A 22,905-nucleotide genomic window follows, 5' to 3' on the forward strand; every position below is an offset into this window, starting at 1 on the left:
CACTTCCTGAATGCAAATTTAAATTGAAGTGGGTTTGTGAGATTTTTATTATTCTTTCTTAATGCTAAGGAAATTATTAGAGGAAATTCATCTTTGAGTCCAATGGAAGAAAATGGGATGTGCTAGAATATTTTATCAATCTATTGCGGAGAAATCAATTTTAATGCAAATCGTGCTAGCATTTGTCCAAGTAATTTAAGAAAACAAGGTTTGCAGAAATCATGGGGAATGTAAGCAATCCTATACTATGTGGAAACTGATTGTCATCTGATTTTAAGTGATTCTCGCAATATATTTTTCTGAACAGACTAAAATTATGTGTAAGGCCTCATCAGCACACCTTTTGCTAATAATATATTTGACATTTTTTCTGTTGCTTTTTATTTAATTTTTTAGTCTTTTTACAAATGACTCCTCAGGGGAAAGTTTATTTTTTTTAACTTCAGCTGTTTTTGAGTAAGGTAAAAGGGCAAAGCTAACAATTTTTTTTAAGAATGAATTAAAATTAACTTTTCTGAACAAAATACTAGTTATTGACATCACTTGTGAACAAACCTGTTTGAAATTGCCATTGTTCTGCTACTCTATTCACTTCCAGATAGAAGTAATTTATAAGACTCGGGTATTTTCAGACAAGATTTTTTTTTACATATTTCACAGGATATGTTTGTAAGAATATAATAACCAAATGTAACAAATGTTTTTTTTTTTTTTTTTTTTTTTGTACATGTCAGCTTTTTTGAGAACCTGCCTGCATTCTGGGGCATAATTTTTGTGTATGAATTATTTCTTTGCCTTAATTGCCATGTTGGCATTAAAAAGTTCAGTGATCTTCCTAGGAAATCAATTCATTTTTTTTTCTTTTAATGAGCCCCATGACTGTATTTGGTTAACAATAAAAACAAGCAAACATGACGGCTAAAGATTGGGTTAACAGGTTAATGAATACATAGAAGATGTAAAATACTGAAAGGTTATTGTTTGTATGTATGTTGCTGGGTGCTTTGACTGATGAGTTTGATAACAGCATACTTGTATTAAATGAAATTGTATTATCTAAAAAATGGTTTTGTAGCTGTTAGGCAATTTACCCCAGGAACTATATTATCACTTTTTTTATTTTTATAATCCAATGTAAAGTCTATACCTTTAAATGGTCTCATTTTATAATCACATATCAAGTGTACCTTACCTCGAATCATTATTCAAAACCGTTAAAATTTAGAAATGAAGGGAGTGACTTTTTTGGTAGTTAAAACCACAGATAGGGGGCGCCTGGGTAGCTCGTCGGTTGAGCATTAGACTTCGGCTCGGGTCCTGATCTCACAGTTCGTGGGTTCGAGCCCCACAACAGGCTCTGTGCTGACAGCCCAGAGCCTGGAGCCTGCTTCGAATTCTGTTGTCTCCCTCTCTCCCTCCCCCTCCCCCACTCACACTCTGTCTCTGGCTCTCAAAAAAACAAATAAAGCATTAAAACAATTAAAAAAGAAACACAGATAGGATTAAAAGGATTATATGATTAGTGATGATGTCATTTTCTAGATTAATGCCCTCATAGCTCTAAGTTTTGGAGACCTCAAGAAAAATCAAGACATACATTAGGTCCTTAATAAATACAGATTGGTGAAATTCCTAGCAAAGCAAAGTTAAGGCAGTAATGGAGTTATTTTTGGTCAGAGAATAATAATACTTCTAAGGATATTGGCAACTTGTGAGGAGAACAAAGAGCAGTAAGAGGTAGGGTGTGACGTGTGACATTCCTTACTGGTTGACTTTATTGATCAAATTTTAAGCTTCTTATCTGTTAGGCCAATAGAGATAAGGTCTGACGGTTAGATGATCAGGCCCAAATTTGGGCTGTAGCTAGAGCATAGCTCTTATGCTCCATTATTTCAAACAGTTTATATGATTACTAAAAAGTAGACTCAAAGACTGTAACTTATCTTTCTGTTCCTTTTTGGTCTTACACAGAATTAAGTGTAATTCATGATACTTATTTTATGTGATTGTGCAATTGGTGAGTTAAGGCAGACACACAAATAAATGCCTGGAACACCTCTCCAGGTATTATTTCACTGGGACTCCTAACCCTAATTTACGTTGGCTGCAGGGGCCTAGAACCAAAAGCTAGAGTTAACTGGTGTGGCTCAGGGAGCTGAAAGTTAAGGTCTGAAATTTACAAGCCCAGAATTTCTTTTCTCACATTTAGGCTGTGGAGTTAAAGTAAAACTCATAACCGTATAAAACACACATATATTCTTACCGTTTTATTTATGGAAAGGAAAATAACCACTGAATCATGGCACTTCATTTATGACCTCACGTAAATGTATATGCCTTTTAACCAGGTACCTTGGCCTCCAAAATAAAGATAAAGACAAGTCATTCTTGTATGATGTTGAAATCTTGTTCAACTGATACAAATATTGATAGTTTGTTTTATTGTGCTCACAACATTTAACATATATAGTGTGAAATATGTATAAAGAATGACATAACTATTTTTAAAAACATTTTATAAATGCTATATTTTCTATGTATGTATACATAGAAAGCTGAATTTTTTTACTTCAGATAATTTACCCCAAGATTACAGTGCTTCTTTAAAGTTCTGGAATGATTTCAGAACTCCTCTTTGAAATTTTTCTTCAGAATGAAAATCGAAGACATGCAAAAAAAAATCCTCAATACTTATATTTTGCATCAGTTTTGGAACAAAATGGAATGGCACATCAGCTGTATTTCTAAATCCCTTTTGGCCATTTCTAAATATCTACTGAAAGAATGAATTTTTAGCATCACCTAAGAAATGCAGAAAACAAAACCTATCAGTCTTGAAGGCAGTTTCTCAAAGGAAATTAAGAAAAAGGGCGAGTGTCTTAAAATTGTTACAAGTGTAAGGTACCATGATGCCAATATAGAAGTGACTTTGATTTGATGTCACAGAATTTTGTTCAAAATCAGTTTTATGTCCTGAAAACACGATTTCTCGTAACGTGTGTTTAGTTTTGCAGGCTCAAGTAGAACTTAGAACCAACTTAAGATAATTTTCATTTTGACTGTACTTTATCAAATGCAAAGACTTATTTGCAGAATATTAAAATACACTTAAATATAGTGTGAATTTTAATATTATATTGTGAGTTTTATACTAGAATGATTTATATTTGGGAAGTATGTACAGATTCAGTAGGAGACTCTTACGAATTTATTTGCAACCTTTTTTTTATACCCAAAAAAGGGAGGTTGAATAAATTATTTGCATACTTTAAGGCTTAGTGGAACATTTTCCTTCAGGATGTCCCACTTCTTTTGTAAGAGTGTGAGTGATGTTCCTGATCCTAATAGGCTAAAAAAAGAGACTACAGTGCCAGTAACAGAGAGAGTGTTAGCTTAAAACTCATGTTTTTAAGGTTTTGACATGGATTTTGGTAGAATTAACTGGTTTATCTATTCCTTACCTATATTCTTTCTGAACTAACATTAAATTTGTGCTTCTTGTCAACACCATTTGATTGGATAAGTATGGGAGTAATTTGAGAGAGTGTTGGATGGTGAAGAGAAATTCTTTATTAGAGAAGTTTTTTCACACATGTAATTTTTATGAAACTTATTGTCACTCTGAAAGATGGGAATAATAACTTCAGTCTCAAGAAATTGTTGGCTTTCTAGAATTTTAATGAGAGTGACTGGGAGACGAGACTGGGTACCTAGTGATCTAATTATGTTTCCTGCAGCTGTGTTATACCGAGAAGGAGGGCTTCCAAATTTGTATTTATTTCATTTTTTTTCATGGATACAATGTAACCTTCTTTAAGTTTTTTTTAAATAATTTTTCGTGTAAATACAAAATTGGTATAAAATGATTAAAATTTTAGAAAATTTAACAACTAAATATGGTAAAGAATCTTGCTACACTATCATTACTATTGATTATTAGTTAAGGAATCCCAATTTCCTAAGATTTATGTCAAACAGTTTTTTTAAAACTGATCTGCTTACTTGAGAGCCAAAGCTTTGCAGTGTATGAGTGAGATGATAGGATTTCAGGACATTCTAGAATATTTTTATATCTAAACATTTGCTTACTTTGTTTCTACCTATTTAGATTAGACTTTATTCTTAATTTTGTTTGTAAAATAATGTCCTTGCATCTCTATTTGTTCTCCTTAGCAGCCAGGTATTTTAAAAAATGCCTGGGTTAGATAAATTGTTTTCCTTTATTATTAATAAAACTACCAAGAAAATACTTACATCAAACCATTTATTTGAAAGCACACGTAAACATAGCTCAGTTTCCCCACCTTTATATTTCCCGCATAAAATTGTTTGACTACAATATGCAGAGGAGATACTGTGATATAATTATCTAATAGGGTTAGTGATGTTTTCTACCTTAAACTGAGCTTCACTTTCAATTTCTAATTGTAGTTTTCTGTATGTTAATTAAGAGTCTGAAGACAATCACATTAAGGAAACGTTTAAATAAAAGTAGTAATTATTAGTATATTAGACTAGAAGAATATCTCAAAACGATCATCCCTTGAGTGTTAGATTATAGTGTATAAAATAATACCTAATAGTAAGTTGGCTAAGGATTGTAATTAAATAGTACAGACCGATAACAGAGACAAGAACACCTCTTATCTTAATATTAACTATGTAACTGTATTTTTAGTATTTTGGTTTGTAGTTCATTATGTACTTCATATACATGATGTCTTTTGAGTTTGGGCAACAAAATTTTGTTAGATGGATAAGGACACGGATTGTATGTAGTTGGACTGGCTCATCTCAAAGCCAGACCTCTCATTAGCTTCTCTTCACATCGTTGTGAAGGATTTTCAGTGACAATAACTCTTCTAATTATATTGTTTAATAGGAAGACATTTCACGACTGGTCTGTGTAACCATGGGGCCTGGAAACAGTACTGTCTGCAATAGTCCAGCCCCTCCATCGTAAATGAATAGCTTTCCACAGTTGCACCCATTTTCTCCTCTCTTATCCTCCTTACTCTCTCCTTGGTTCTGGGTAGTTTGATTTATGTCTCCTGGTTTTTTTTTTTTTAAGTATTGCTTGGGTAATGGTCTCCACAGACTTCATACTCAATAAATGTTCTTAATTGAGTGGCACATTATTCTTTTTTTTTCTTATTTTTTTCTTATTTTTTAAAAATATATGAAATTTATTGTCAAATTGGTTTCCATACAACACCCAGTGCTTATCCCAACAGGGAGTGGCACATTATTCTTTGATTCCAATCTCCAGGGGAAAAGACTTCTTGCTCTGTGTGTGTGTGTGTGTGTGTGTGTGTGTGTGTCTGTGTGTGTCTGTGTGTGTGTGTATGAGAGAGAGAGAAGGAAAGGGAGAAGGTCACAGTGGTCACAGTTGTTGGAGAAAATTAGTCACGAAAACAAATATAAGTAGGAATCTGGCCTTTGTCTCATAATTCAGTGATGTTTAAAAATAGGAAAAATTGAAGAAAGAGCTCAAGTGGTAATTTATGCATTATATTCACGAGGGGTATAAATTTATATAAACCTACTAATTTTTAAAAGCTATTTAAAAAATGATACAGCAATTGTATACAAGTGAGTGTGGCCAAAGAAACCTCTAGAATTTAGTCTACACTACTCAAGCCTTATTTTCATGGACTCAGTAAATTTCTATTACATTTTAGGCGGTTACGTTGGATGCCAAATTGACTTCTAATGACCCTTACCTAATATTCAATAAAAATTGGAGTCTATTAGAAACTTTATTTTAAGTTTTCATCCTAAATATTCTTCTAATTCAAGAGCTCTGAAAACACAGGTTTTGCATTATTCTACCCTGGCTTCATGGCTAATGATGAATATACTTGATGAGGAATACTTCACTTTAAGTGGCAGTTCTGAAGTACTTGCATGGAAGGTGGTGCACAATTAAAATTATTCTAACAGTCTGTTATGCACTGTACACAAGTAATAAAATTAATGGATGCACTTGAAGTAATGATCCATTTCCTCTGGGTGCAATATATTTATTCATGGACTATTTCAGGGGTTGTTTAGAATATGAGATGTGAATGGATTATGATCCATTATCCCTGAGATTCTAATGTGCTACTAAAAAATGGATTCCATAAGTATTGTTCATAATGCCTGGTGAGTTAGTGTTTGTATTCTTAAGTAGCTAACAAAAATTTAGAAAAACAGATGGTCAAATGATTGATGCTTAAAACTTTTCAGATATTTACACCTAAAAACTGTCATAAAACTGTAAATTTTCAGTTGAGTTAAGGAACATGTAATTCTTTGAAATACACATAAAGCAGTTATGTAGAATAGTATAATTATTCATATGCAAGTATTCGCTTGAAAAAACAGTATCCTTATTTATTCTACACAAATTTTAAGGAACTTTCTTATAATAGATAGCTGATTAATTCATGAAGTTGAAATAATGGGTTTTATAGTTTTAGTTACAGAGAGATACATGAAGTGATGTGCCATGTGACCGTGCTTTTGATCCTTCCCCCAAGTAGTTTAAAGCAAACTGGAAGCAAAAGAGACCATGTGCATGTTTGTGTTTGGTTTTTTGTGTCTGTGGGTATCACTTGATATTCATATTCATATTCATATTCATATTCATATTCATATTCATATGAAGTAAGCTATTGATTTAGTATTGTGTGAGTTCACAAGTACACTGTATTTGTTCCTTACCTAGTCTAAGCTGAGTTTAGAGTTTAGAAGGACAGATTACACTCTTGTTGAGCAGGAAGTATATTCACACATGAATTAATACAACATTTACATGCAAATCCTTCATGATATATCTTATTCTCTGTGATCAGCATCATATCTTTGCCAGTGACATGTAGGAATTTCTGGGTTGTTTTTTGTTTTCATTTTTGGTATGGTTGCCTCTTAGAACATGAATTGAAAGTGATTATAGATATATGACCAAATGTGCCAAGCTTTGCTAATAAACTCAGGAATTTATCACTGGTTGATATGATTTCTTTGAAAAGTTTCGACATATATTTTTATATCCCATATTAGTGTCATATTATATAAACTTAGCACTAACTTTTTAAAATATTAGTCATTAATTTTTTTATAAATGACCCCTTTGCAGTCATTAAAAAGACCCCCACCGGGGCATTAGAAAGTCGGTTGGGTGTTAGACTTCTGCTGAGATCATGATCTCACAGTTCGTGGGTTCGAGCACCACATCAGGCTCTGTGCCGACAGCTCAGAGCCTAGAGCCTGCTTCGGATTCTTTGTCTCCCTTTCTCTCTGCCCTTCCCCCTCTCATGTTCTCTCTCTCCCTTTGTCTCAAAAATCAACATATAAACATTAAAAAAAAAAAGACCCCCACTATCACCAATGTCAACATTTGAAAGATATGATTTCTTTTTTTTTCATTTTGTTTAATTAATTAATTAATTTACTTTTTGAGAGAGAGAGAGAGAGAGAGAGAGAGGAAGAGGGAAAGAGAGAATCCCAAGCAGGCTCCATGCTCATTGCGGAACCCGATGTGCGGCTCAGTCTCACGACTATGAGATTGTGACCTGAGCTAAAATCAAGAGTTGGATGCTAAACCGACTGAGCCACCCAGATGCCCCAGGATATAATTTCTTTATATTGTTGTTAGCTACATGGTATTTTCTATAATTTTGACCAATATTTATCGGTTGCCTGGCATATGTCAGACTTTGTGTAACTTCTTCACACACGTTAACTCAGAACCCTCATAGGTATCCTATGAGGTCAGTTCTCTTTTAGCCTCATTTCATAGATGAGAAAAATGAGATCCAATGAGACCAAATAATTGAACCTAGTTTACTCATTTAGTAAAAGGATTCAAATTTGAACTTGGTTCTGCCTAATATCAGAGCTATTATTGTGAATTTCTAGAACTTTGTTTCCCTTCACCATTTATCCTAATAGGGAGAGCCTTCTGTCACCTATCATTGTATTTTAATTTACCTTTATTCAATTATAAAAAGCAGTATGTTAATGAGTAAGGAACTATAGATTTCATAATGGATTTGTACAAAATTTGCTGCTTCATTTATTTTCATTCCTTTTACAGTGATGTTTACCATCTGGATATTTTTTTGTCATGACATATTGAGCCGATAGTTTTGGGTGATGATCAACAAGGACACATTAAATTCTGTCCCTAGATTTTAATATATACCACAGAACCTATGGGTAATTCATTACAGTTAGGTTTATATTTTTCTGATTCAATTAACATCTATTACTCATATTGAAAATTAACTTAATTTTTTCATTTGAGAAGGAGTTTTCATATGATTGACCTGTCTCAGGGACAATGAGATATTTCTCTGTGTATTTCCTTGTAATTTAGACCATGTAGCATCAGTTCATCAGTACCTTTAGCATGTCTTACCTGCCTGTCTTGGAATTGGACCACCCTGGTGGTCTTCTCAGTGCTTACTCAGCTTTACCATATGCTGAAATCATTTCCTCTAAACATCATTTATTATATACATTGCATATTTTTGAATCATTATCTAACATAATATAAAATTTCTCCCCTGTATATTTTTAAATTATTCTCTTTCATTTTCCAACAATAATGTTAGCATTTTATCATATTATTTTTTTTATCTGAGTTGCCTAGATGACCACAGGTTTGGATTCTTCACTGACATTTTGTAACAAACATGATTATTTTTTTTAATTTTTCTTAAATATTTATTTACTTTTGAGAGAGAGACAGCATGTGAGCAGGGGAATGGCGGAGAGAGAGGGAGACACAGAATCCGAAGCAGGCTCCAGGCTCCGAGCTGTCAGCACAGAGCCCGACGCAGGGCTCGAACTCACAAACCATGAGATCATGATCTGAGCTGAAGTTGGATGTTCAACTGACTGAGCCACCCAGGCGCCCCTACAAACATGATTATTTTAGGGGCGCCTGGGTGGCTCAGTCGGTTAAGCGTCCGACTTCAGCTCAGGTCACGATCTCACGGTCTGTGAGTCCGTGAGTTCGAGCCCCGCGTCGGGCTCTGGGCTGATGGCTCAGAGCCTGGAGCCTGCTTCCGATTCTGTGTCTCCCTCTCTCTGCCCCTCCCCCGTTCATGCTCTGTCTCTCTCTGTCTCAAAAATAAATAAACGTTAAAAAAAAATTTCAAACATGATTATTTTATAACTATAGTTACTTCATGGCATCTCTAAAGCATATTTTGGTATAATTCTTGGTCACTGCTCAAAACCAAATTTTCACACACAGTATATCACACAAAACATCCAGATTTCTCAACAAGGCCACTTGCTTCCTTAACTATTAGGAGAGTATTAGAAGAATATTTAGCTTGTACAAACCTTTTATAGTTGTATATATGGGGATATGCATATTTTATCTTTTTACACTTTATCTTAAAGTTATTTTTCTTACAAAATCTATCATCCAAAGAAGGAAGAAAAGATTGTTGCCAATAATATTTGCAAAGTTTGTGTTCTCCAGTGTCTTATCAAAAGTGAGGTTTCAAATGCATTGAGAGATGTGGTTTGGTGTGTGTGTGTGTGTGTGTGTGTGTGTGTGTGTGTGCATGTGAGTGAGTGTGTAAGAACACCTAACTTTTGTCAGTTAACTATGGAGAGTGATTTTTTGTAACATAGCATTACATGATGTTGCTACTCTTTCATGATATGTATAGGATAATATATACTTGGATTGATATTAGTCATCACATATCACATTATGACAAAACTTACATAAGATAGTATATATTGGGGTGTCTGGGTGGTTCAGTCAGTTAAACATCTGACTCTTGATTTCAGCTCAGGTTGTGATCATACACTTTGTGGGATCGAGCCCTGTGTTGGGCTCTGTACTTACAGTGTGGAGCCTGCTTGATATTCTCTCGCTCCCTCTCTCTCTGACCCTATTCTGCTCACACACTCTCTTTCTCTTAAAATAAATAAATAAAACATTAAGAAATGATAGTATATATTAAAACACAGTGAATTCCTAACACATAGTAGAGTGATAATGATGTTTTTATGTTTCCCGTTTGACTTGGATAGATTTTTTTTCTGCTTTAGTTTTGCTATAGATGATTTTAAAATTTTCAGATCACCTTCCATATTTGTAAATGATATGTAAGTAATAGTATTTTTTCATATTAGATTTTTTTTAGTGGTTGTTTCAATTTTTTGGACCCATGGAAAATCTGCTTATTTCTGGCTTTTATAGAAGAATCAGAGAATTACTGCTTTTTGATGAATTTTCTTTTTTTTTTTGTTTGAAAATCCAAGTAACATTTTGGCTAATACCCAAACCATTTAAAAAATACAAATGTTAGTGTTTCACTGTACATTTTAATAGCATACATGGTATTTAACAATTATTTGGAATCCTCCAAAACATTTTTTTGTCCATGATCAGTCTTCCAGCCACCTTCAGAGCTTTGACCGTTTTTGTTTTTATTTAAATATATTCTACTTCTCTACATCTTATGTGTCCTTATTTATTACTTTATTACATTCATACTCTTGATAAGATGCTTCTCTAATAAGTTACAATCAGTAATCAGAAATCATTGGTACTTGTGTTTCTTGATCAGTAAATAAATGATTTGTTTGAAATCCCTAATATGATGAATACTTTAAAACTTGAGACACATTGGTTTTCAGCTAATGTCTTACAGTCTGGGGCTTCAGTGGATATATTTTAAAAATCTTCTTTCTAGAGGGTGTTAATGCTGACAGCATCAAACAAGCCTCAGAACAACTGAACAGCCGGTGGATAGAGTTCTGCCAATTGCTAAGTGAGAGACTTAACTGGCTGGAGTATCAGAACAACATCATCGCTTTCTATAATCAGCTACAACAATTGGAGCAGATGACAACTACTGCTGAAAACTGGTTGAAAACCCAACCTACCACCACATCAGAGCCAACAGCAATCAAAAGCCAGTTGAAAATGTGTAAGGTAAGATTCTTTCCTCCTATTTGGATCATGATCAATAGGAATTTCTTGGCAGTTTCCAGAAGAAGAGTAAATTATTTAGTAAAAAACTTACCCATTGAAGGATTTAAACACAATAAGGATAAAAATATAAGTGAGGAAAATGAGTTTAAATAGATAATGCATGATGTCTCGATCCTAAAAAAAATGTATTTAGAGTACTCACACATGGCTACTTGATTTTGTCAGTTTGCAGAATGGTGAGGCAGTTTTGGAGTATGGAAGCAACACATATCCTAGGAGAAATGGCCAATAACTGGGAGATCTTTTTTTATGGCAACTCATGTGCTAAAAGCAAAACTCAGTCATATGTTGAAAAAGTGGAATCCACACAAACACAAAAAGTTGATATATAATTGGATGTATAGGGAAATTCTTTAAAACTGACAGTTCTCTCAAATTAGGATAATTTGAGGAAGGTTTCTTTACCAACATACTTAACCATGGTGCTTGGAGTATAGAGGAACCATAAAGGATAGTACAGTAACCTGGCGTCAGAGTTGTAACCATTCTCAGGACAGAAATGATTTAGAGAAGTTACAGAAACCTAGAAGGAAGGAGTTGGACACCTATTGTAAAGACAGCCTTAAGAGCCAGCCCAAGTGCCATGCCAGGAATGGAGCCAGAACAAAAAACATGTTACTTCACTGTCCTCCGTGACTCCATAATCTTAATCCAGACAGGGCTCCACACTGGCTAAACTTAATCAGAAGGCAGATTACAAAGAGCTGTAGTCTATAATTGTCTTTCCTCTGAGTCCTAGAAGTGGACAATGGATCTGGAGGCCAAACAACGTATAACTGGCACCAAAGAACTGGAGAAAGAGATTAAACGAAAATGTCGGCTAATGTTAGGAAACCAGAGTTATACCGTAATGAAAATAACTTGAACTTTTTTCCCGTGGTTATTATGTTCTGAGTAATTTTCTTGGGATATGGGATAGATGAAAAGGTTTCTAGAATGAATCTTGATGATAGACTGAGATGGCCAGGTTTAATATAAGAAGCAGTGAATGAGGATCAATTTGCATACTTTGAAAAGGATGGTTTAAATAATGGAAAACTGGAAATGGAAAGGTGACAGGGTTTGTTTGGAGGTGTTGTTGAACCCAGGAAGTGACGGGAAATTCAGAGCTAGTATGAAGTAAAAACAGTTGAAGGACTTGATGATTCTTCTTCATATATTGGACCTACAACTTTACTAGGAAATGATTAAACTCAGGAAATACATTTTTAGATAAAGAATATAGGACAGAAAGACATTTAGCTTTTTTATGCAAATAAGTAAATCTAGGGAATTTTTATACTTAAACACATTTTGCTGTTAATAGAAATCATGAATCTTTACAGTGGAATACTCCACCAAATTATTTCTTGCAATAAAATCTGATGCTATTACCTTAACCTGTTTCTTGAGATTCAGATACAAAAAAATAACCATAAAATGTACAAGGAACTGGAGGAGGGCTATTCTGAATGCTGGCCATAGATGGGTGAGGGGTGGAGAAAAGATGAAAGATGAAGGCTAAAAGACAGGCTCAGAGGAGACAAGCAAGGACTCTAAGCGCCTGCTAGGACCTTGGTCTTTATCCAAGGAGCAAATCGAGATCATTGGTGGTTACAAATCTTAAATATTGTCTCCAGGTTAAGGAAGTCATCCTAAGTGAAATTATTTCTTTTTTCTGCATTCATCCACAAGGTTCCAAACTCCTTCTCTATGCACCTTTGGTTTCTCTTAATTTGATGAATCACCTTAGGTAAAATATTGAGCAGGATAAGCTCAATGTCATTCACACAACAGTTAAAATTATACTATTTGGCTGTGATTAATGATAGTTGAATAAATGATTCTCTATTGTTTGCCAGTGCATTCTGTTACTTGGAGATGTTTTCTAAGATCAGACTGCAGTACTAGCTCCAAATATAATGCTTACAAGAACTGGTTCTTAATTTGTTGGGGGTTAGAGAGCCCTTTGGGAATTGCAAGACATCCATGGACCCTTTCCCAAGAAAAATAAAAAAGTTTTTCCATCAGATAAACACAAAATTTTAAAGGATAAGCAGACTCAGGGAAGATGTCTTACTCAGGAGGACTCACCAGATTAAGGCCCTTTTTATGAGAATAATAAGTAATTGTTAACATCTTTTAAATGTTAAATATTTCAGGTCAAAATGATCTCTCCTGTGATTTACTCTGAGAACTTTAAGGTCTCAACTGAACAGTTGCCCAAATGTTTTATTAGTTTCAAAGTCCCTTTGTTTTGCAGAACACGCTTTACTATACTGTAGGCTCCTTCGATAGCCCCCTAAACAGGAAGAATGAAGGCCCTCCATCTGGCCAAATGTAAATCAGGTTCTTAAATGTTTCACAGCAGATGCCAATGCTGCCATTTGTAAGCCAAGTGTACAAAGTGCATGCCTTCAGTTCTATAATCAAAAACACAGAGTATTACCCTTTATCTCTTGACCTATTCATCCATGGATATGATATGCGCCTGCCTTCTAGCCCTTGATTGAGAGGCTTTATACTGGAATGGAAGAGATGAGTCCCCTCCCCATTTATATAAATGGCTTTCATCTTCACCTACCAAAAGAATTTGATTGTCAGAGATTAACCTACCCGAATCAACTCTTACTGTTAAAACCACGTGACAATATTCCTTTGAAAGTTATCTTTGTATCTTCTAAAAATCAGAACAAGTGACAGCGCCCATTAGAGAGTCTTGCAACTATGAAAGGATCTTTGTGGTAAATTTATCTTACTCAATCCTAATAAAAAAGTTACTTTCTCCAAAACAATGTGAATGCCTCCAAAAAATAACAACTTTTTCTTTTTTTTTTCCTTTTCATTTTGACTTCCAGGAAGCTCAGATTTATATTTAGTTCATAATTACTGTAATTCTTTTTATTTTCCCTTCCTTCTAATTGTCTTGTGATCAAAATTTCAAATTTTAATTGTCGTGTTTCTTACATTTTAAATGGTACGCAATCCTGAAGTATTTTTTTCTAAAGGTAGCATAGGTGAGAATTATAAGTAAGCAACCATGGTAATAATACTTAAATAAAGAACATTTGGAAGTTCTGTTTGAATTCAGATTATATATATATACACACACATATATATATACACACATATGCATTTATACACATATACACACATATACATATATACATATATATATACACATATACATATATACATATATATACACATATACACATATATATATCAAAATTCATTGTGTTTTACAATGACATCATATCTGAATTTGGACTGGCCACATTTCAGGTGTTCAGTAGCCACATATAACTAGTGGCTACTGTATTACACAGCACAGTGGTGTGTCCATGTGACTTTATCACACAAACGGGGGGTACTCTTTGAGAGTGAAAGGGGGTATTATTAACAATTATGGCAGGATGGGGTGCCTGGGTGGCTCGGTCGGTTAAGCGGCCGACTTCGGCTCGGGTCATGATGTCACGGTTTGTGAGCTGGAGCCCCGCGTCGGGCTCTGTGCTGACAGCTCACAGCCTGGAGCCGGCTTCACATTCTCTGCCTCTCCCTGTCTCTGTCCTCCCTTGCTTCTGCCCTCTCTGTCTTTATCAAAAATAAATAAATATGAAAAACAAAAAAGCAATTATGCCAGGACAAGAAAAGAAAAGCAGAGCAAACTCTCACCCTAATTGAAACAATGGTCATTGCCTGTTCAGTCAGGAGAAGTAATGAGACCAAATAAGAGATCATTTCAGACATAAATATTTGTGTGTTTATATAAGTATTACATAGATTATAGAATCTAGGTGATAGCAGTATATAAAGATATATTTGTAATTTAATGTAGTAGGTATGTATGTAGATATGTCTAATTTATAGTCTTCACAAGTGAATTTAAAGAAAACTGTTCGTTAAACACGCTAAGAATTTGAAGCAAAGGGGCATAATTTTGAGATAAGAGGGGTGCAGAGGACATTCACGCCTGATTTATTGAAAGGATATAAGGCCATTCATAGTACTTTTCAAGTATATATTCATGCCCATTAATGCTGTAAATGACGTCCTTTTGAAATTTAAAGACAGTTATATACGATGCTATCTATGGAATGAAGAGCCAAGGTATTCTTAAATTGATGCCCTGAGCTAGAGACTTGCCTAAACTGTCATGGATACTTCTTATCAATTTTTTGATAAGGGCATTAAGCTAAGCTTGCATCGCTGCCTTTTAACACCTTTCTTTGCACAAATGTAATCTATGCAAAGTAAAAGTTGTATTTATTTTAACGCTCTATATTCTGGTACAGGATGAAGTCAACCGGCTTTCAGTTCTTCAGCCTCAAATCGAGCGATTAAAAATTCAAAGCATAGCCCTGAAAGAGAAAGGACAAGGGCCAATGTTCCTGGATGCAGACTTTGTGGCCTTTACAAATCATTTTAACCAAGTCTTTGCTGATGTGCAGGCCAGAGAAAAAGAGCTACAGACAAGTAAGTAAAAATACCTGAAATGGCTAACTTGATATTTCCCTAATTTGCTACTTGTTGGAAAAAGAGAAGGTGCTGACGTGAAAGAATAATTTCTGTCAAAGGAATCCATCGTCCCTACAGTCTGTAGTAACAAGTAATAAGATACTGTTGTTGGAAAACATATGTATTATATTTCCATTTCTCCCCCTCACCTACCATAATAATTTCATGACTTTGAGGAACAAATAAAATATATGTTTTATATAGGCATTAATATCTCCTTGGTGGGTTGCAAATTCTACAGTCAAATATTTTGAACAGTGGAGGAAATAAAAGAACAGTTGGAGCCCTCTTGGTGGCTTTTCATTATATCCTGTTTGCTTTGTACAAGGATATTTAGCTAGGCATCTTACTAATACTTCTATCCAGTTTATATGCAGACTATTATAGCTGTAACAAGCACGTAGCAACTGAAATTCAGCCAAGAACAAATTATTCTTAGGGCTGCATTTTACTATTAAAACTATGTAACTATGCGGTTTCCTCATTTTCTCATTTAATAGTAAGATACAACCTCAGAGTGGAGAAGTTACACGGATTCCTACCATTTGACTAGCACAGTTTTCAAGATGTCTCTTTTGATTCTCATCAATTTCCTCTAATGCTATTAATACATAATATCTGGTCCAAAATAGCCCTACTAATCAGCTTAATTCTTAAGACAAAAATTCCTTTGGCAGACTGGTTTATGAACACTGCCAAGCATTAGTAAATGAGTTTTTCGTTCACCATACGCATACATGCCTGTGTACATAATGTGCATACAGAAGATTATAGAGTAAAATTGGATTTTAAGGCATTAAGATAAAAATATTTTGAAAAATGTCTTCACCAAATTTGTTACGAGAGGCGCAGAACATGTATTTGTTTTCTACTAAAACTTTAATTAGTTGGAAAACATATTTTTTGACTACTTTTCTTTGCCAGTATCCAAAGAATTTACCACATGGTAACATTTCTAAAATCAATGTTGTGATACACGTAAAGCTTTCCCTATTTTCCTGGTTTTTAAATTTTTATTTCTTGGTGAGGTCATGGAATGAACTGAATAAAGCCAATGATAGATGCATATGCTTTTTTGTTTTGTTTTGTTCTTTTCCTTTAAAGTCATTTTGGCTGAGGGATTTGTTTTCCTAGTAGGGCATCAGTTAATGCAACTTTACAGTGATGTCAGCTCCCTCTAGTGGATTTCAGTATACTTGTTGCTGGGGAAAGAAAAGATTATTAATGACTGTCCTAAATTTTCAAACAGTGACCTATTTAACAATAACGCATCTTTCTTGTCATAAAATCTGCAAGTCTCCCTTAAAATCAAATATAGGTTAATGGCTATACTGTGACTGCTGGGTAAAAGAGCTTATTCAGCAGGAAATTATTTTAATTTACATGTACCCTGTTAATTATGTTAAAGCTCCACATTTTTTCTGTTTATTTTAAAAATGTTCAGAATATTAATGTTTGTTGATACCTGAGATTCAACTATGATATTCCAATATAAGTATGGAATAATACTTACTCTCTATCCATAGAACCATCAATCTATACATCTGTATTATCATGTCTTCTCTTTTATCTTTCATAATATGATGATCGTTTATAGAACTGCCAAAAATTTTCACTCCATTTATTTATAAATAAAATGCCCTCCCTTACACTTTATTTACTGAAACATCTCTGCCAATTTTAGCCACTCTTTTGGAAAGTTTGTCTTGATAATTAATAATTACTAATTAAATAGGAATTATATATATGAATTATAAATTGTATAAATTATATAAATTATAAATTATAATTATATAAATTATATATAGAATTTATATGTTATATAGTATTCTATATATAAATAACACATATGTAATCATATATAATTATATTCAATTATAATTGAATTATATAACTTATTTTTGCACGTATATATTATAAATTTATATATATAACTTTACTGTGTATTAACATATAATATTATATACCTTTATGTAAATGGTAAGTAAAAAGTTCACCATTTCAAGTCATATTATAGTTCAGTTGTTAGTTAATAATTATTTCCAAAGAATTATATGTATGTATATGTATGTTTCACCCCCAAACTGGCGCAGGGGAGTAAACCTGATTTCATAGTACTTTGAGCACGTTAACGATTCAGCAAATAAGAACTAACACAAGGGGTGGGAATCCATTCAGACTTTCATCTCTTCTTTCATTTTTTTTTCTTTACTAGTGTTCTCACAATGAAACTAAAACTTGACTTTTTAAATGTACTTGGAGTGGTGAGGAAAATTGGTCTAAGTAATTGTTGCTGGGTAACTGGAAACACTATATGAAAAGATATATTCATAGTAATTTTCAGTCCACAAATACCTTTCATCTAAATTAGCTTTCTTAGTCCTCACAGAGCAACCCTTTGAGAATATTTTATTATCCGTGTGTCACAGGTGACCTAATAGATCTTGAATAACAGAGAGGATGGGTAGTTGATGGGCACAAGTACACCTGGATGTTCATTGCACGATTATTCATGATAACGAAAAAGGGGAAGCAACTCAAGTGCCCATCAACTCATGAGCAAAGAAAGAAAATGGGCCTCTCCATACAACGAAATGTTAATAATAAGATGTAATGAAGCACTGATACTTGGTAGAGCATAGGTGAACCTTAAAAACATACTGAAGAAACAAGCCAGCTAGAAGAGGCCATATGTATATATTATATATATATAATCTATGATATGTAACATATAATATGTATAATTATATATTCTATGATTATATTTGTAGGAAAGGTCCCTAACTGGCACACCCGAAGATACAGAGGGTAGATTAATGATGGCCTAGGGCTAGAAGGTTGAGAGAGTAAAATTGTCTCCCAAAACATTTGCTACAAACCCTTTCCAGAAACTGCAAACCAGAAAGAGCATGCTCTAATCTAGATCCATATAAGAAAATAGCACATGGCTTGTTATAGTCGTCTCTTATTTTAACAAGAAAGATTTTAAATGTACTTTCTACACGTAAGTATGAAAACAGTTTGTAATAGAGTTTGAATGTATTTCAATTGTGAGGTATAATCATGTCAGGCAAGTAATTATTAGTTTGTTTAGTTTTGCAGAAAATGGAGAAAGTGACTACACTAGCTATGACAAAACAAGTGTTTTTGTTTTTGTTTTCGTTTTGCCTTAAACTTCAAAAGAATTTTCTTCTCTTCTATAACCATAGATTTCTAGCACAATATTGTCTTTTTGTTTTGTTTAAAAAAATGGTAATCACGTGTAACGGGAGATCTACACTCTTCACAAATTTGTAAGCGCAGGGGCTAGTGACTATAGGCAGGCACAGTGTTGTTGCACAGTTCCTAGAAATTAACTCTTGAATGACTAAAATTTTATACCTGACAAACAGTAACTCCATAATTCCCCTTCCCTCTAGCCCTGGGCAACTGCCATGCTATTCTATGCCTCTAGGAGTTGGACTATATCAGATATCTCGTATAAGTGGAATCATGTGGTGTTTGTCTTCCTCTGACTGGTTTCTTTCACTTAGCATAATGTATTCTAAGTTCTTCCCTTTTGTCACATATGGCAGGAGTTTCTTATGGTTTCAGGGTGAATAATATTCTGTCGTATGTATACCACTTTTCCTTGATCCATTTACCCGTCGGTGGACATTTAGTTTCTTTCCATATCTTGGCTGTTGTGAATAATGCTGCAGTGAACATGACAATATAGATATCTCTTAAAGAACCTGATTTCAGTTGTTTGGATATGAACCCAGAAGTGGCAGTGCTGAATTGTACGGTAGTCCTATTTTTAATTTTTTTGAGAAACCTTTATGCTGTTTCCTATAGCAGCTGCACCATTTCACATCTCCACAAATGGTGGAAGGTGCCAATTTTTCCACATTCCCAGACCTACTTGTTATTTTTTTGTTTGTTTGTTTCTTTTTGATACTAGCCACCCCGACAAGTGCAGGGTGATATGTCATTGTGGTCTTGATATGCATATTTATAATTAGTGTTGCTGAGCAGCTCTTCATGTATTTGTTGTTCATTTGTACGTCGTCTTTGGAGAAATGTCTATTTGAATCCTTTGCCTGTTTTTTTTTTTTTTTGGTATTTTTTCCTTTTGAGTTGTAGGAGTTCATTATATATTTTAGATATTAACCTCTTGTCAGTTACATGGTTTGCAGATATTTTCTACCATTCTGTAGGTTGCTGTTTTATCCTGTTAATTGTTTCTTTTGTTGTATAGGAGCTTTTTAGTTTCCTGTAGTCCCATTTGTGTATTTTTACTTGTGTCACCTTGTGCTTTTTAGGTCAAATCCAAGAAATCATTTTAAGACCAGTGTTATGAAGCTTTCCTCTTGTGTTTCATTCTACGAGTTTTGTGGTTGCAATTTTTTTTTATGTTCATTTATTTTTGAGAGAGAAAGACGCACAGAGTGCAAGCGGGAAAGGGGCAGAAGGACTGGGAGACACGGAATTTGAAACAGGTTCCAAGCTCCGAGCTGTCAGCACAGAGCCTGACACAGGGCTTGAACTTGGGAGTGGTGAGATCGTCGCCTGAGCCAAAGTCGGATGCCCAACCGACTGAGCCACCCAGGCGCCCCTGTGGTTGCCATGTTTCAGTTGAATCTTTAATGTATTTTGAGTTGATTTTTATATATATTGTAAGATAAGGGTCTAACTTTGTTCTTTTGCATGTGTATATCCAGTTTTCCTAGTACAATCCTATGAAGAGACCATCCTTTATTGTTCTTGGCACTTTGTCAGAGATCAGTTAACCACATGCGTGTGGGTTTATTTATGGGCTCTCTCTTTTATTCCTGACTATATGCCTGTCTTTATGCCAGTACCTCACTGTTTTAATAACTTTAGCTTTGTAATATGTTTTGAAATCAGAAAGTATGATGCTTCCAGCTTTTTCTTTCTCAAGATTGTTTTGGTTATTTGTGGTGTTTTATGGTTTCATATTAACTTTAGGTTTGTTTTTTATGCCACTTGGATTTTTACAGGGATTGCACTAATCTGGTAATTGTTCGGCACAACACTGTTTTGTGCACTCACTAATTCAGTAAGTATTGTTGAACACCTGCTGTGTGCCACAGAAGTATTGGGCACTAGGTATTTAGTGGAGAAAAATCAAGAGCAAGGTTTATATCCTCTTGGAGCTTACAGAAATAAAGGGAATAAACAAGTTAATATGTAAATTATGTTATCACAGATTAACCTCACTTAGGCAACATTATGCTGGTAGAGGACAGTTTGACCTCAACCTGTGGCACGTGCAGGCACCAGCTGTGTGATGATCCGGAGGAAGGTACAGATGTGGCAAGGTGGAGAAGAAGTGCTTGACATGTCCAAGAGACAGAAAGGAGGGGCCAGGAGGACTGGAGACTAGCAAGTTACGGGAAGGTGAGGGTAAAATGAGGGTTGAGTTCATGAAGGTCCGTCTAGACTTCTGTGTAAACTTTGTTTTTGTTTTTTTTTTTTCTTTTTGAGAGAGACAGAGACAGAGACAGTGTGAGGTGGGGAGGGGCAGAGAGGGAGAGAGAGAGAAAATGCCAAGCTGGCTCCGCCTGTTACCGCACAGCCTGATGCAAGGCTCAAACCCAAGAACCGAACCATGAGATCATGACTGGAGCTGAAACCAAGAGTTGGATGCTTACCCAACTGAGCTACCCAGGCGCCCCTGGGTTTTCTTTTAAAACCTGTTGAAACTTCTTTTTTTCTTTAATGCTTATTTATTTTTGAGAGAGACAGAGACAGAGTGTGAGCTGGATGGGGCAGAGAGAGAGGGAGACACAGAATCCGAAGCAGGGTCCAGGCTCCGAGCTGTCAGCACAGAGCCCAACGCGGGGCCCGAACTCACGAACTGTGAGATTATGACCTGAGCCAAAGTCGGACACTTAACCTACTGAGCCACCCAGGTGTGCCACCAGTTGAAACTTCTAAAAGAATTTCACTTGAGGGAATTCAGGAATCTGATTGATAATTTTGAAAGATCTAACTGGTATTTTAGCCTCTAGCTGGTTTGTGAGAAATGAATAGAAGGATTTGAATGGAAGCAGTGAGACGGGAAATTGCACCTATCTAAACCTAACCTTAGACCAGAGTTGCAATAGGGAATATAAAGAAAAGTGGAGGCAGCCTTTGAAGAGGTGATGATCTGGGGAGGTGTGGTAAGGAACACTCTTATAAAATTATAGGGAGTAACTTGTGCCTCCTGTAGGGATAATAGAAGAAAATTTTAGGCCAGCCAGCAAAGAATGTTCTCAATGGCCATAATTTCAAACACTGTTGTTAGTCCCTGCTAAGATGTGGATCCAATGTTAAGATGCTGAGACAAGGAAGGGGAGCAAAAGTTGTCTTGACCTAACTTTTCTAGCTTGCAGGTCAGAAAATTTACCTAATATTCTCTTATATCTAAGTAAGGAATTGTTTTATTCTAAGAAACACAGTCTATATGGCTTTGCTCTTTAACTCCAGAAAAAATCAAGAAAAAAATTGGAAATGGCCTTTTTTGTTCTCTTCACTGATACCGTCAACATCAAGCAGAACAGACTTGCTTAGTTAAGCTAGATCTGTGCTTCATCCCCTGAGGTATAAGAATCATTCCTTGACTGGGAGAATACTAGGAACGCATGCTAAATGCCAAGTAGAGCATAAAAAAATAAAAATATATTTTAGGAAATTATTTAATAGAAGTTCTTAAGATAGGGCCTAGTTTTTGAAAATAATGTGGAAAGGGGGAAATGCAGCAAAAAAAAAAAAAAAACCCTGTAAAACCTAATTTGTAATCGATAGTTGAGTGGTATAGTAGTTTATACTTAGATAAGCTTGTGTAGAAAATTGTGATTAAAAGTGGAGAAGGAATTAGTTATTCCAGCAGTGGATACTAGACAATGCTTGTGAAAAAGACAGAGATTTCAGTTGATTGATTGGAGACCTGGCTTTTCAAAAACTTTCTAAGGTGGTCTTAGATACAATTCTCATAAACCCGTCTGTTTTGCTCCTATCAGTGTCCTGAGGGCCTTCGTGGGCCTGGAGCCTGAGTAGCAGAAGGAGGGGCGGAAGCATGATGCTAGATTGTGGCTGGAGGATGTTTGATAATGGGCATTTGGGCTGAGCAGTTGATTGAATTCTGACCACAAAGGTCCTTGAGTGTCAAGCTAAGGTGTTCGCTTTTGTGTCGGCATTGGAAATTCAAGTCTCCATACTCAGAATTTCTTCCTTGTCTCAGTCTCTGAGGGATAATTTCTAGTATGTTAATCATCCTGTACTGTGCGTCCCGGCTTCTTTCTGGACATCTTCTGCCAGTGTTCACAGTGTAAAGAAATAATTGCTCTGTGCCATGGTTTATCTCGTTTCATAAGGTTTGGAGTTGCAGAAAAGGCTCTTTGTTG

The 22,905-nt window shown here is 35.0% G+C and overlaps 1 protein-coding gene across 10 annotated transcripts in view; it reads left to right on the top strand.

Moving 5' to 3' along the window:
* DMD (dystrophin) overlaps positions 1-22,905 on the top strand; it is a 2,113,538-nt gene that overhangs the window by 781,271 nt on the left and 1,309,362 nt on the right. For all 10 annotated transcript variants that reach the window (XM_081792827.1, XM_081792829.1, XM_081792824.1 and 7 more), the window contains 2 exons: positions 10,713-10,954; positions 15,289-15,469. In XM_081792827.1, coding sequence (XP_081648953.1) covers positions 10,713-10,954; positions 15,289-15,469 — 423 coding nt within the window. The remainder of the gene's footprint in view (positions 1-10,712; positions 10,955-15,288; positions 15,470-22,905) is intronic.

The sequence above is a fragment of the Panthera onca genome, chromosome X (assembly GCF_046562875.1).
Source record: "Panthera onca isolate mPanOnc1 chromosome X, mPanOnc1 haplotype 2, whole genome shotgun sequence".
Classification (NCBI taxonomy): Eukaryota; Metazoa; Chordata; class Mammalia; order Carnivora; family Felidae; genus Panthera; species Panthera onca.